General features: G+C 39.3%; 1 protein-coding gene across 5 annotated transcripts in view; it reads right to left on the bottom strand.

The window, feature by feature from the left end:
• The window catches only part of ATRN (attractin), a 160,957-nt gene that overhangs the window by 24,276 nt on the left and 120,713 nt on the right, over nt 1-15,968 (bottom strand). For 4 of the 5 annotated variants that reach the window (XM_043602787.1, XM_043602788.1, XM_043602789.1 and 1 more), the window contains exon 25: nt 6,381-6,442. In XM_043602787.1, coding sequence (XP_043458722.1) covers nt 6,381-6,442 — 62 coding nt within the window. Of the gene's footprint in view, nt 1-2,524; nt 2,819-6,380; nt 6,443-15,968 lie in introns of those variants that run through there. The other variant, XM_043602790.1, reaches the window with a different exon arrangement.

The raw sequence follows: 15,968 nt of genomic DNA, 5'->3' as shown, positions 1-15,968 counted from the left end.
TATCAGGAGAAGACTCATGGAATAGGCAATTGGGTTGGGTTCTGAAGGGTTAAGACTATGACAGGTCAGTGGGATCAGGTAAATACCTTTGAGACAAACGCAGAGGAGACCCAGATAAGTCTACCACCCCTCCAGGCCCTGCAGCTCATGTGGCCAAAAAGGAAGGAGATGACAGCTATCTTGGAGAGGCTCATAATCTGGTGGAAGTCACAGGGCAAAGATTGATGAAATACTGAATTTGCAAGAATATAGAATGATGCTTCGGCCCCACTCTTGAAGGACCACAGAAGGTGGCTCAGGTCAGTGACCCTACCTGCCTGCCACTAAACAGAATAAAAAAACTACTGGGAGGGGTGGGAGGAGATCTTGGGATTTTGATTTCTCCTGTGGTAACATTAGAAGGCAGTTTCCTTTTGGAATCTCTACTTCTGTGGAATGAAGAGATTTTCTTGTGAATGGGAGGTAGTTTCATCAAATTTCCAGCACTCCATACCGCTAGCATTGCAACATTTAGGACAGAGGTTCTGCGGTGCCCACTCACTCCAATGAACTGTGCTGAGTATTTTCTGAAAAAAGGAGTAACACAGAGAGTGAGTCCCGGGCCTAGTGGATGGTGTGGTCCCTGGAGCCGAAGCAATTAATATCTTGCCTTGATTCACTGGCACTCCTAATGCAGAGTATAGTAAAGCTGTAATCAAATAGATCCCACACGGATATAGGAACACCTAAACATGAAAACACAACAGGGAAAATACCCATGAAAAAAAACAGGGAAGGACAGAGAGGTCTGCTTCGTGGAAAACCCCATAAATGGGGTTCAAAGACAAACAAATGAGCACACACCTGTTAATAGTTGCAAAATAAAACGAGGTCCTAAATTTTAGTACAAAAAAGGCAAATATCCCGATAGAAATAAAAACAAAGGATAGGGACAGGTAATTCAAAACAAGAACTATAAGAGATCAGTAAGCATCACTCATAATTAAAGACATCCAAATTTAAGATACCAGGATACCTCTCAGACTGGCGAATTAAAAATAATGGCAATTTTTAGTGTTACTAAGACATAGTAAGAGGAAGAGGCCTTAAGACAAATTATATTCCTGCTGTAGGGAGTGTAAATTCATGCCACTGTTGAGGGCCCATGGCAGTGTTTTTGCATTTTGATGCAGCAATTATAGGGACATAAAAGCTATCCCAGAGAGATCTTCATAGAAAAACGTAAAGGTATATGTAACAAAATTGAAGACAATCTAAGAGTCAGTCAAAAGAGCACTGGTTAAACAAAATGTGGTACTTGTACTATGAGAAAAGCTGTTTAGAAATGAAGTGAATCTCCACATGGAAAAGTTAACCGTAAAACATGGCGTAAAAAGACAAGTTATAGAACAACATGTAAGCAGGGAACCCACTTTATAAACCAAAGAATCAGAAAAAAACAGAACTTACGTGCAGCATATATACAGAGAAAAAACTGTGGAAACACATGCATCAAAATATTAACAGTGATAATTTCTTAAAAGTAGAATTAGGAGAAGTTTGAATTTTAATTTTTACGTTGTTTGAAGTTTTACCACGAACATAAACTACTTTTGATGTTTTATAAGAGTTATCTGTATGCTGATTTTCTACTTTAAAAAGTCTGAATGAAGACTTAGTATTTTGTTTTCAAATACTTGGATTAGGTTAGCATTATTTTATCGTATCTTTTTATGTCGTCCCTAGCAATTTTTCCCTTTACGTTATCTAGATCATTGTTGTTCAACAGAAATTTAATGTGAGCCACATATGTAATTATAAAAGTTCTAGTAGCCACATTAGAAAGTAAAAAGAAACAGGTGAAATTAATTTTAATAAAATAGTTTTATTTAACCCAAGATTGCCAAAACATCATTTGAACATGTGACCAGTATAAAAATTGAGACATTTTATATTCTAAGTCTTCAAAATCCAGTGTGTATTTAATACTAATAAGCACATCTCAATTTGAACACTAAATTTTTACCAGAAAATATTTCACCTGTATTTAAATTTCCTAAAATCCACAAGTGAAAAAGTAGATTCACATATCCAGGTTGTTCTAAACATACTTAAAAGTTCTCTACTAACTGAATCAAGTAGCAGTTTTTAAATTGTATTTAAATTAGTTAAAATGAAAAAGCCAGTTTCTTAGTCACACCAGCTACATTTCAAGTGCTTGTGAGCTACATGTGACAAGTGACTGTTAAGTCTATACTGATCTTTTACCTTCTTGTTTATTACTATCTACTTTTTATTTCTATTTAGTTTTTTATCACTTAAATCGGAACCTTTTAAACTTTATCTATTTTGGTCGTTATGTATATATTCCACTGGTTAATCTGATTTTGTGCCAGTGCCACACTGACCACTGTAGCTTGACAAAATGTTTACTATCTGGGAGGGCCAGTGGACAGTCTCCCTACCCTCTCCATTTTTTCTTGGTAATTCTTGATCTTGTTATGCTGTAATTTTGAGCAATTTATTAACTGAAGTAATACAAATATACAAATTTCATTTTTATTGGTGAAATGTAGAAATATAATTGATTTTTTCCCCAGAAACACTGAAGGCTTTTATTAGATTCTTTTATCTCCCTCCAAGATTAGAGGGCTGCAACGGTTACTTCTTGGTGGAGATGTCATCGTCATCCAGAAACTAAAGGGTACAGTTTACAGCAGGCAGAAGGGGACCCATCAGGATGTGGATGAATCTTGATGTGAGGCCATCTGCGTTCCAACATCACTTGGGAAGGGATTTCTCCTTTCACGGTAGAAAGGGGAGGGCACCCCATGGCTTACTATGGGAAATATAATTATATGGTTTTCATGACAGCATCTGCCTTTACCAATAAGAGCTGCAAAAGATGTACGCCTCTAAACGACATAAAACTGATTTTTTAATACTGCCCTTGTGTCTAGCTACTTTGCCGAATTCACCTATTAATTCTAACATTTTTTATGCAGATTCTTTTGAATTCCTCCCATAATCATGTTGCAAGTGTGGTGATTTTTCTTTTTCAATTCTTATGTATTTTATTTTTCTTCTCTTACTGTATCGGCTAGAACCTTTGTCACAATGTCGAATGAAGTAATTGGTAAGTAGAATCTGTCTTGTTCCCAAACTCGAAGAGAAAGTTTCTAACATTTTTCCATTAAGAATGTGGTTTGCTGTTGGCTTTATACATTGGTCCTTTATCAGATTTAAAGAAGTTTTTTTCTATTCTGAGTTTCCTAAAAGTTTTTTAATGAATGATATCAAATTTTATCAAATGCTTTCCCCCACTGATTAAGATGATCTTATTATTCTCCTCCCTTATTATGCAATTAATGTTAATTACATGGATTGATTTTTCTTTTTTTTTTTTTAATTTTTTTTTTTTAACGTTTATTTATTTTTGAGACAGAGAGAGACAGAGCATGAACGGGCGAGGGGCAGAGAGAGAGGGAGACACAGAATCGGAAACAGGCTCCAGGCTCTGAGCCATCAGCCCAGAACCCGACGCGGGGCTCGAACTCACGGACCGCGAGATCGTGACCTGGCTGAAGTCGGACGCTTAACCGACTGCGCCACCCAGGCGCCCCCATGGATTGATTTTTCTGACGCTAAATCAACTTTGCAATTCCTGGAATGAACTCAACTGGGTCATAGTGGATTTTTGCTTCTTCATTCCTGAATGAGATTGGCTTGTAAATTCCATTCTCATAATCTTCTTGTCAGGTTGTGCTAAATTCATAAAATAAATTGGGATGTATTCCTTCTTTTCTGGTTCTCTAAAAGATTTGGTTAATAATGGTATTATTTCTTCCTTAAAATGTTATAAATTACCAATGAAGCCACCTGGGCCTGGAGTTACCTTTGTGGGGAAATTTTAAGTTATGTATTGTTTTTAAACAGATATAGGGCTATCCAATATTCAAGTTCCTATTCTGTATCAATTTCAGTCAGTTGTAGATAATTTTGTTTTTTTAACTGTTCCATTCCATTTGTTCAATTTTCAAACTTATTTGCATAAAGTTGCTCATAAAATACTCTTATGGAGGAAAAAAATGTCTGCAGCATTTGGAGTAATGCTTCCTTTTAAATTTTTGACATTATTTATACCTTCTCTCTTTTTTTCTTGGTCAATCTTGCCAAGGGATTATCAGTATTATTATTTTCAAAGATCCAACTTTGCGGTTCTTTCAATTCTCTCTACTGTACTTCTTCCCCTGTAACATTAATTTTACTCTATTTATACTGCTTCCTTCTACTTTCTTTAGGTTTAATTAGTTCTTTTTCTGACTTACTGAGAACGCTTTTTTCCTTTTCCAATATGTGCTTTTTATAAAGCAGTGGTCTTCAACCTTAGCTGCACACTGCAATCACCGGGGAGCTTTCAAATGCTTAAGTCCCATCCCCAGAGATTCTGACATGACTGGTCTGAGATGTGGCACGGGCATCAAAAGCTTCCCAAGTGATTCTATTGTGTAACCAAGGTTGAGAACCACAGATTTAAAGCCATACCTTCTAAGTACAACTTTAACTGCATCTTACAAGTGAATTTTTCTTGACCATTCAAATTGTTTTAAAATTTCTGCAGTGATTTTATGAAAATTTTTATTTTTAAAAATTTTCAAGTTTATTGGTAGGGGTAGAGAGAGAGGGAGACAGAATCTCAAGCACTGACAATGCAGAGCTTTATGTGGAGCTCGAACTCATCAATAATGAGATTATGACCTGAGCCAAAATCAAGACTTGGATGCTTAACTGACTGAGCCACCCAGGCACCCCTTCTGTAAAATTTTTAAATGGACAAATCCAATACATGGCTTTAGAAGTCAGGTGAGTAGTTATTTTTGGGGAAGAATGAAGGGGCTGTGACTGATAACACAGGGAGCTTCTAAAGTGCATGTTTAATTTGTGATAATTTATTGAGCTGGACACCTGCTCTGTAAGTGTTTCTGTAATTTTATAGTATACTTAAAAATAGATTTCATACAAGGACTGGGAATTATAATGGCATTAGCCTTCTCAATATTAATACTGGGAGCTAGAAGAAACAGCATTAACGTCTTCTAAATTCTAATGGAAAATAGTTTCCAGCCTAGAATTCTGCATTCAAACTTTTGATCAAACGTGAAGGTAAAATTAGAACATTTTCAGACAGAGAAAGTTACAGAAAAGTTACCTCCCCTGCAACTTTTCTCAAAACTCATGGAGAACGTGCCCCCGTAAAAGGAAGAAATAAATAGGGAGATAATGACAGGAGATCCTGGAAACAAAGATTTCAACACAAGAGGAAGGCAGAAGAAGTTCCCAAGATGGTATTCGTGCAGCAGGCCTCCAGAGCTAGCGCACCAAGGGCAGCAGGCTGGAGGGCTCCAGGACAGACATCTCCAAGAGAAACTGAAACCAGGAGACTACACCTGCTTATGTCTGACCACAGACAGATTTTTCAGTTCTAGTTACATAGAAAACCAAATCAGGGCTAGTTACATAGAAAACCAAACAATGAAAAAACCCAGGTTACGATAAACAAAGAGTGATTCCCCCATCCAAAAAATGGGGAGGTATAATCATAGTTCAACCCAGCTGTGAATAGGGGTTTTACAGTTATAACAACAAAAACTGGAGTGCTGATTTAGCCAAACATTGTGATGTAACTATATGACATGAGGGGGAAGGCAGGGGATTTCGAACTCGTGGCGTGTGGGGAGTTGTTGGGTGAGGTTACATGAGATAATGAATCCTCATCTATAGTGGGACATCGAAAGACAGACTGAACTGGAAAATCAAGAAATAGTGTAAGCACGGAGAAGTTAAATATCCTTAAGACAATTTAAACTGGAGGGAAGTAAGAGATGGGAAGGTGTGGGGCAGGATGCTGCTACTTTCTCTTATGAGATCTGGAGCATGTGTATTTTTCAATTATGTGTATACAGTATTTCATAAAAACAAAGTTAAAAATAAAAGAATCCCAAGAAGTAACAAGTTACTTTTAGCTTAAAAACTCTGGATAATCACCTGAATCATCCCTGAACAAGAAGAAGCATATTGGTAGCACACACTAGTAATCATTATTGATTGTTTCAACCCCAAATTCTCCCCATATGAAGGTCCAAATTATCTACATTTTAGTATAGAATACATGAAAAGCTGCTCCCAAAAGCCAGAACATACAAAGCAAATGTTTTCATTCATCAGATTACACTGAATTTACATTATTGCAACCAACATGTAACTTCTCAAAAAGGCCTATTAAGTTAGTTTGATCTGTTTTGCCCACACCAGATTATTCATTTATCTTTTATGAGCTGATAATTAATGGGATTTAGTACCTGAATCAAAAGAGAGGATATGGTTTGTAGAAGTGAAATTACCTGAAGAAAGTCACGAAGAACTGTACCAGGTCCATAAAATTGCTGTGCTGGGAGAAGGCGATCTGTGAGGGAGAAACAGGCAGCGTGAGGAGGGAGACTACTGAGCAGCACCATCAACTCGGCCTTCCTGGTTCAAGGGTTAAGCTAAAAGACACACTTGAAATGCTCAGGAAGAGTGCTTCAACCCTTTAGTTTCTTTTCTGGCTTAACTGCCAACCCAGAGGTAATATTCTGAAGCCTCAACGCGAACTCCCAGAGTGCCAGCCTTTCTGCTCTTGACATCAGATCTAAGTCCTTTCAGTGTGACCCTGAAGACCTCTCAGACCCCCAACATGAAAACCCCAATGCCAGGCAAGCCAGTTTGCTTGCTACCTCCTCTGCCTTCCTCTGGACAAAATGCTCTCCTTGTTTGCTTTGAGTTCAAGTTCTTGGATCTACCTCGAGGTCAGGAGCTTCTTCTGTGCCCTTCATCCCTTTGATACTTACATGCTCAGCGAATATTCACTCAGGATAGTGTCCTTTCAAAAAAAACCCGTATCTCAAGTTTTACTACATTAAGTATCATCTGACAATCAATATAACACCAGTTGGAACCTAAATAATTTTATTACACGGTTAATAGTTTTTATACAAAGAATATAAAAAAATCCCTAATGTAGTTCATCGAAGACACCACTGACTGAAACAGGCATTATTTTGTATACAATTAAGAAAAAACATTGTCAATTATACTATGACAAAATGCTTTAAAAATCATTGACTAAGATGCATCGTGATTTCAGAGATATTAGAACATGAAAAAAATGAGCATGTTAGGATTTATTACTAAGTATGAGAACTGTGTCATTATTAGGTATAATACTCATAGTACTAGCCAGATGTTATGGCATATTCCCTGCTTTTTTTATTTTTTATGAATTTTTTTAATGTTTATTTTTCAGAGAGAGACAGAGTGCAAGCGAGGGAGGGGCAGAGAGAGAGGAAACACTGTATCTGAAGCTGTCAGTACAGAGCCTGACGTGGGGCTCAACCCATGAACTGCTAGATCATGACTTGAGCCAAAGTTGGATGCTTAAGTGACTAAGCCACCCAGGCGCCTCTTCCCTGCTTATTTAAAGAGAACATAGCCCTCCTTGGAGAGACAATGGTACTGTAAGTAAAACAATTATTGAATAAGGTGATTACTGCTCCAGTACAGACAATAAATATGACAGGAATCAGAGAAGTAAATGATTAGCGGCTTCTTTTTCTAATCCCACCCAACTCTCTTTGTCAGACAACAGCTTCCATCCTATGGTAATGAAAGAGAAGTCCCAGCACTGGGACAATTCAAGGCTTTGTGCTTTTTTTTTTTTTCAATTTTTATTTTTTTAATATGAAATTTATTGTCAAATTGGTTTCCATATAACACCCAGTGTTCATCCCAACAGGTGCCCTTCTCAATGCCCATAACCCATTTTCCCCTCCCTCCCACCCCCCACCAACCCTCAGTTTATTCTCAGTTTTTAAGAGTCTCTTATGGTTTGCCTCCTTCCCTCTCTGTAACTTTTTTTTCCCCTTCTTCTTCTGTTAAGTTTCTCGGGTCTTCTGTTAAGTTTCTCAGGATCCACATAAGAGTGAAAACATATGGCATCTATCTTTCTCTGTATGACTTATTTCACTTAGCATAACACTCTCCAGTTCCATCCATGTTGCTACAAAAGGCCACATTTCATTCTTTCTCACTGCCAAGTAGTATTGCGTTGTACATATAAACCACAACTTCTTTATCCATTCACCAGTTGATGGACATTTAGGCTCTTTCCATAATATGGCTATCGTTGAAAGTGTTGCTAGAAACAAGTGCCCCTATGCATCAGCACTCCCATATCCCTTGGGTAAATTCCTAGCAGTACTATTGCTGGGTCATAGGGTAGATCTGTTTTTAATTTTTTGAGGAACCTCCACACTATAAAGAACTCACCAAACTCCACACCTGAAAAACAAATAATCCAGTGAAGAAATGGGCAGAAGACATGAATAGACACTTCTCTAAAGAAGACATCCAGATGGCCAACAGGCACATGAAAAGATGCTCAATGTCGCTCCTCATCAGGGAAATACAAATCAAAACCGCACCCAGATACCACCTCACGCCAGTCAGAGTGGCCAAAATGAACAAATCAGGAGACTACAGATGCTGAAGAGGATGTGGAGAAATGGGAACCCTCTTGTACCGTTGGCTTTGTGCTCTTTTTACAACCAGACTCAAAGAGGCAGCGGAGGTTTCCAATGTTTGCCTTTTCTGATGGTCTTGTTTTCTTTTAGACATTCCATAAATAAAGTTCCAACACTACCTATTCAGGCTATAGGACATTATGGGGAATAGAATTTTCAGTTTTTGTGTCTTCTCTCTAGCCACCATATAATCAGAAATACAAACATACATAGGTTTTATGCCACAGGTAAGGAGAAACCCACATTCTTTGCTTTTACTTCATTTTTTAACAGTAACCAGTCACAAGGAAGATTCTTTGATAATATGGCCACCACCCTTGCACAAAAGCTCTTTAATAAGCTGGAGAAGAACAACTGTTTAAACAAGGTTATTCAATCTTGAGGAATGAGGACTCCAGGTTACAGCATATAAAGAAGGAGAAGGTAACAGATTCCAGTCCAACCAATTCTGTTTATAGACTTTCATCTTTTAAAGCATTAGTATGTCCTCATTGTTTAGACTTAAAGAGATCCTGAGATGCTTTCCGCACTGTCAGGTGCCAGGAAGTACGGATGCTAATAGTACCCTCTGAGGACTACCAGATGTCTGTGCCCCTTGTGCCACAAAACACTCCTCAGTGCTGCGATCACAGCTGACTTCTTGGTGAAGTAGGGAAACACCACGTTCATGTCTAATTCGAAACCACAATGAACCAATATAAATTGGTTGCCAGCGTGGCTGCTACCCAAGACTCACATTAAGGGAATCTCTTTTGTTACGTATTACAAAGGTTTTGTGGGGGGGGGAAAGTCCTAACATAAAAGTGTTTATGAACAGACTGACCACCTAGAAACATCTATTCTTGCTCAACACCCCACCTACCATGTCAGTCTTTGTGGATTAAGCTTTGATTGACAGGGTGATGAACTTATTGTCCAAACTGAAAACTTCTGAGAGAGAAGGGGAAACACAATTCAAAATTACACTGGGCAATCCCTATCAAAATAACACCAGCATTCTTCACAGAGCCACAACAAACAATTCTAAAACTGGAACCAGAAAAGACCCCAAATAGCCAATGTTGAAAAAGAAAACCAAAGATGGAGGCATCACAATTCCAGACTTCAAGCTGTATTACAAAGTTGTAACCATCAAATATGATGCTGGCACAAAAACAGACATACAGATCAATGCAGCAGAATAGAGAACCCAGAAAAGGGTCCACATGTGTATGGCCAACTATTCTTCAACAAAGCAGGGAAGAATATCCAATGGAAAAAAGACAGTCTCTTCAGCAAATGGTGCTAGGAAAACTGGACAGCAACATGCAGAAGAATGAAACTGAACTACTTTTTTACACCACACACAAAAATAAATTCAAATGGATGAAAGACCTAAATATAAGACAGGAAACCATCAAAATCCTGTAAGAGAAAACAGCAACCTTTTTGACCTCGGCCGCAGCAACTTCTTACTAGACATGTCTCTGCAGACAAGGGAAACAAAAGCCAGAATGAACTAGTGGGACTTCATCAAGATAAAAAGCTTCTGCACAGGAAACAATCAACAAAACTAAAAGGCAACTGATAGAATAGGAGAAGTTATCTGCAAAGGACATATGGGATAAAGGGTTAGTATCCAAAATCGACAAAGAGCTTATCAAACTCAACACCCAAAAAACAAATAATCCAGTGAAGAAATGGGCAGAAGACATGGATAGACACTTTTCCAAAGAAGACATTCAGAAGACAGACACATGAAAAGATGCTCAACATCACTCATCATCAGGGAAATACAAATCAAAGCCACAATGAAATACTACTTCACACCTGTCAGAGTGGCTAAAATTTTTTTTTTTAACGTTTATTTATTTTTGAGACAGAGAGAGACAGAGCATGAATGGGGGAGGGTCAGAGAGAGGGAGACACAGAATCTGAAACAGGCTCCAGGCTCTGAGCTGTCAGCACAGAGCCTGACGTGGGGCTTGAACTCACTGACCGCGAGATCATGACCTGAGCCGAAGTCGGCCGCTTAACCAACTGAGCCACCCAGGCGCCCCCAGAGTGGCTAAAATTAACAACTCAAGAAACAACAGATGTTGGCAAGGATGCAGAGCAAGGGGAACCCTTTTGCACTGCTGTTGGGAATGCAAACTGTTGCAGCCATTCTGGAAAACAGTACGGAGGTTCCTCAAAAAATTAAAAATAGAACTACCCTACGCCCCAGCAAATGTATTACTAGGTATTTATCCAAAGGATACAAAAATGCTGATTCAAAGGAGCACATGCACCCCAATGTTTATAGCAGCACTATCAACAACAGTCAACTTATGAAAAGAGCCCAAACGTCCATTGACTGATGAATGGATAAAGAAGATGTGGAATATATACACAATGGAATATTACTCGGTGATGAAAAAGAATAAAATCTTGCCATTTGCAACAAAGTGGATGGAAGTAGAATGTATTGCGCTAAGTGAAATAAGTCAGTCAGAGAAAGACAAATATATGATTTCACTCATATGTGGAATTTAAGAAACAAAACAGATGAACATAGGGGAAGGGAAGGAAAAATAAGATAAAACCAGAGAGGGAGGCAAACCATAAGAGACTCTTAAATACAGACAACAAACTGAGGGTTGCTGGAGGGGAGGTGGATGGAGGGGATGGGCTAAATGAGTGATGGGCATTAAGGAGGGCACTTAATGGGGATGAGCAGTAGGTGTTATATGTAAGGATGAATCACTAATTGTATTACTGAAACCAATATTACACTATATGTTAACTAGAATTTAAATAGAAAAAAATTACAGTGGGACCACAAGCATGAATTGCACTGTCGCTACTCAGACCACCAGACATGCAAACCAATTGCAAAAGTGATCTTGTGAAAGATTAGATTTTACTGAAAGTGCTGTTGGAGAACTGATCGCACAAAACCACAGGCAAATGAGGACTTGGCAGGATTATCAACTGAAGAGGTATGAAGGTAAAAACACAAGTCCTTCAAAATACTTCAGGGAGGATTAAGAGAGGACCTTGGGAAAATTGGTGAGGCTCTTGACTACTAAATCATGCTGTGAAGTCAAATCTGAAGTGAAGGACTCCATCCGTGCTGTCCGATCTCCGAGCACTATCTATCTGCACAACTGAAGCCACACCTCTACTTATCTTGCTCAAGTTTTCTTAGATGTGCATTTATTTATGGTCTTTTTCTTTCATTAGAAAATAAGATCCATGAGGACAGGGACCTTGCTGCTGACTACATGTCTCTAGTGCCTAAAGCACTGACTGGCACATAAGAGTGTTTAATAAATATGTGCTGAATAAATGAATAGGGTAACTGGAAAAATAATGTCCACCTTCCCCCAAAACTGAGTTAAGACCTGATTGAGTTTTCTTTCTTCTAAGAATTGGCTCATGGTTGCAACCATAATTTAAAATTTGTTAACTGTAAAATTAAACACTTTCGTGCTTTTGTTTCACTTCAGACAATATTCCAATCAGAACTTTCTTTTACGAATTATTACAAAATAGACATTGAAACAAACATTGAAGTGCTTGTGGCTTTTCTGACACTGAAGAAAATGGGGACTGTCTATAATAAAATATACTTAATACAAGGAAGAAAACGTCATTACGATTTGTAAATAAAACTCATAGTATCATTTTTCTCCCTTTAGTAGGTATCGCTCCCCACATTCCAGTAAACCTAGAATTCAGGTCCCCTGACATTTCCACAACCTGCTTCTGCCTCACTTTCAGCAGTAAGTTTGATTAAGCTGTGCTTGCCCAGGGGACCCTCTGGGCATATTAAATAAATCTGAGAAACGAAATCCAGAAGCCCAGCTTAGCCCCAGGGTTTAGGGGAGTGCACAGTGGGCCTACATTTCCCATGCAGTAATTTTGTTTCTGCCAAACACGTGTTTTCAGGTTGCTCTACTACTGAACTTGGTCTTTTCGTCACCAGAATGCCCTGCCAACCCATCTGCAGTGGGCACCCTCTGTCCCTTGCTACCCGGTCCAAACACTCCCTTCCTCATTCTGCCACCTGCTCCTCCACTGGGGATTGGCTCTCTCTTCTCTCCACTCCCAGTGCCTGATCCACTTCCCTTTCAGGGCATGGGACAGTCCTATTCCACCTTATATGATGGCTGTGTATGCAAGAGGTGTCCTGGAAAAAAAGATTCCTATACTCTTCTGTCTACAAAGGTATCAATTTCTGACTTTCTAATTGTTACAGGATAAAGAACAAAAAGGCAATTCCCTACCTCCCACAGAAGCAGATACCCTGACCTCCAGAGGGCAAATACACCATCATATTCCAAGAACTAGACAATGGTTCTCAAACTCTGGAGACCTTGCAACAAAGCGTGAATCCCATTCCTACTCCTGAAGCTTTAAGCTCCCCAGGTGATTCTGATGCTGGTGTCCAAAGACTGTATTTTAGGGAACACTGAACTAAAGAATTAAAGGAAAGAGTCTACCCTGCTCCGTCCCCTGAACAATTCCTTTAGTGTTTCGGAACTACACTGAAAAAATTTGTCATTTTTACTTGGAAGGTTTGGCCCCCAAAGAAATGAACTTGGATCTTCTCCAGGGGTGGGAGTGTGGTGGGGAAAGGGGGAAGGATGAGGATAGTGCTTTGAAACAGACAGGTATGGCCCAAACCCTGAGACCAGGAAATGGAAGGAATGGAGAAGATGTTCTAGAGTTTTGAAAGGGCCAAGGAATACAGGGTGACTGCATGGTAGGCCTGGGGAGGCTCTGGGGCCTCGCTGATTATTCTGTGCTCAAGTGCCTAGGTCTGTCACACATGGGAATGAGGACAGCTGTCTTAAAACAAACCTAATGGCCAGAAGCCAGGGCAGTCAGTGAATGAAGATCAGAGGGCCTCCCCCAGATCTCTGGGTTCAGGTAAGTCCTGAGGTTTCTGCAGTCCTGAGAAGGGGATGGGGCTCTCTGAGAATGGATTTCTTACCAACTGTGGTAGGGAGGGTGCTCTAAAATTTTTTTAAAAATTAAAAAACACTAAGGCACTTCTTATATTAAACTACCATAGAACAGATTCTTTTTCTCTAACATTTGTATTTTACATCTACTATGTGCAATCCAGAAAAGTAGGTATTCGGAAACAAGTGAACAAATGGATGAATGAATACTGAACTAATAGGGAAAGACCACTGTTTAATACAGAAGGTTTGAAAAAAGAGAGGGAAGGACCTCTAGTTTGCCTTTATCTTCTCCACCATGAGTGACCTTCACTGTTATGAACACACAAGGTAGAGGATGGGAAAGGACAGCTGGCCATCCTGAGAAGTAAAGATTGCTAGCTCCCAGGCAGCACCTGGTGGGCTCTGAGAAAACCCAAGGTCTGTATGTACCTGACAGAATCCTGATGGGCTGCTCCGATGGCTCTTGAGGCCCGCAGCTTCACCAGGGCTCACCTCCTACTGGTCTGGGAGTCTGTCCAGACCGGGGCCCCTCTGCTCTTCAAACAGGCTCTGCAGACGCTGAAGATCTCACTTCAGGATCTGAGAGGGCCAAAGTGGCCTTGGCTGCCATCTGGGCTCCTGGCTTCACCATGCCACTCTTGCCACACAGCTCTGGCACTGCAAGGCTGGAAGTCAGGAGAGAACGGACTCCTCCTGTAAGAACTCAGGCCTCAGCTGTGTCAAAGATGGAAGACTCTGTGACCACTCTCACCGGGCTCTACTGCTGCTACCACCTTGAGTTTTGCTGTGCCATAGAAAAGTTTTCTTGTATTAAATCTTGCCATTTGCCACAACATGGATGGATCTAGAAGGTGTAATGCTAAGTGAAGTCAGTCAGAGAAAGTCACATACCATGCAATTTCACTCATTAGTGGAATTTAAGGAAAAAAATAAAGAAAAAAAAAAAGAGACAAACCAAAAAACAGACTCTTAACTACAGAAAACTGATGTTACCAGAGGGGAGGAGGGTGGGGGATATGTGAAACAGGGGATGGGGATTAAGAAGTACATTTGTGATGAACACTGGGTGATGTATGGAATTGCCGAATCACTATACTATACACCCGAAACTAGTATTCACACTGTATGCTAACTATATTGGAATTAAAAAAAGAATAAAGGAACACTGGATGCCCTTGTGGCAGCTGCAGAAGCTTCCAGCAGAGGTGGGCCTGCAGCTTCTTCACAAAATAATTGATAGCATTTGTAGTCGAGCTTATCCTCTCTACCAGGATTCGCGCTGTGTTTGGGATTCAACAGAATGGAAGAATGTTCTAGAAGATATTACCAAATTTTTCAAAGCTGTAGTTGCTAAAAATCTACCTGATGAAGAGATATTTCAGCAGTTGAATCAGCTGAATTAGTTTCATCAAGAAGCTATCATGAAATACTTAAAAAGTAGGAAAAGATGAAATCAGGCAGGCTCTGTTAGAAGAAATAGTTGATATTTCTTCTCACAGCTACAGGATTTTGATTGGCAGTTAAAGCTTGCATCGTCTAGTAACAAGATTGCTACGTTATAAATGCTACTTAAAAAATTTTTTTTTTCGTGTTTATTTTGAGAGAGAGAGAGAGAGAGAGAGAGAGAGAGAGCATAAGATGAGAAGGGGCAGAGAGAGAGGGAGACACAGAATCTGAGGCAGGCTCCAGGCTGTGAGCTGTCAGCACAGAGCCTGACGTGGGGCTGGAACCCACAAACTGAGATTGTGACCTGAGCTGAAGTCCGGCACTTAACATACTGAGCCACCCAGGAGACCCACAAATGCTACTTTTAAACTTTAATCTAGATGTAAAAGAAAATGGCGAAGTCAAACCGTATTGTCGAAATAAGTAAAGAAGAGCTGCAGAATCTAATAAATTCTTTGGAAGCAGCTAACAAGGTGGTCCCACAGTTGAAATAACTGGAAACTATCAGATTTCACTGCTACACTTGAGACGGCCGAGTGACTGCTGTGTGTTCAGAAAACCTGCAATATATAGACTGTTATCCTGTGCTGAGAGAACAGCCGTGCTGAGATTGCAGAGATAAAAATTTATCAGCTTCCCGAAAGAACAGGAAATGACATGGATGACAGGAAATGCATAAAAATGAAAGATGAAAAAGCTGTAACAGTGATTTATATTTTCATAATGGTTGTTTTGCACTTATTAAATATTTGAGAAATCTTTATAGGTATACAATTTCAGTTTTACTGAAAACTAGAAATGGGCTCTAAAGTAATGTAAACATACAAAGCACAAATATACTTGAATGTTGCTTAAAGGAATATATGAATAGCAGGGTGTGTAACATGGATATATATGATTAATTTATATTTTAAAAATAACTTCCAAGAATGTATATGCTGCATATATAACTCAGCAGATTCTGTATCTTTCTTATATTTCAAAGATTGTA

Source organism: Prionailurus bengalensis, chromosome A3, assembly GCF_016509475.1.
Source record: "Prionailurus bengalensis isolate Pbe53 chromosome A3, Fcat_Pben_1.1_paternal_pri, whole genome shotgun sequence".
Taxonomy (NCBI): Eukaryota; Metazoa; Chordata; class Mammalia; order Carnivora; family Felidae; genus Prionailurus; species Prionailurus bengalensis.
The sequence above is the reverse complement of the archived record's forward strand: the minus strand, read 5'-3'. Positions and strand labels throughout refer to the sequence as shown.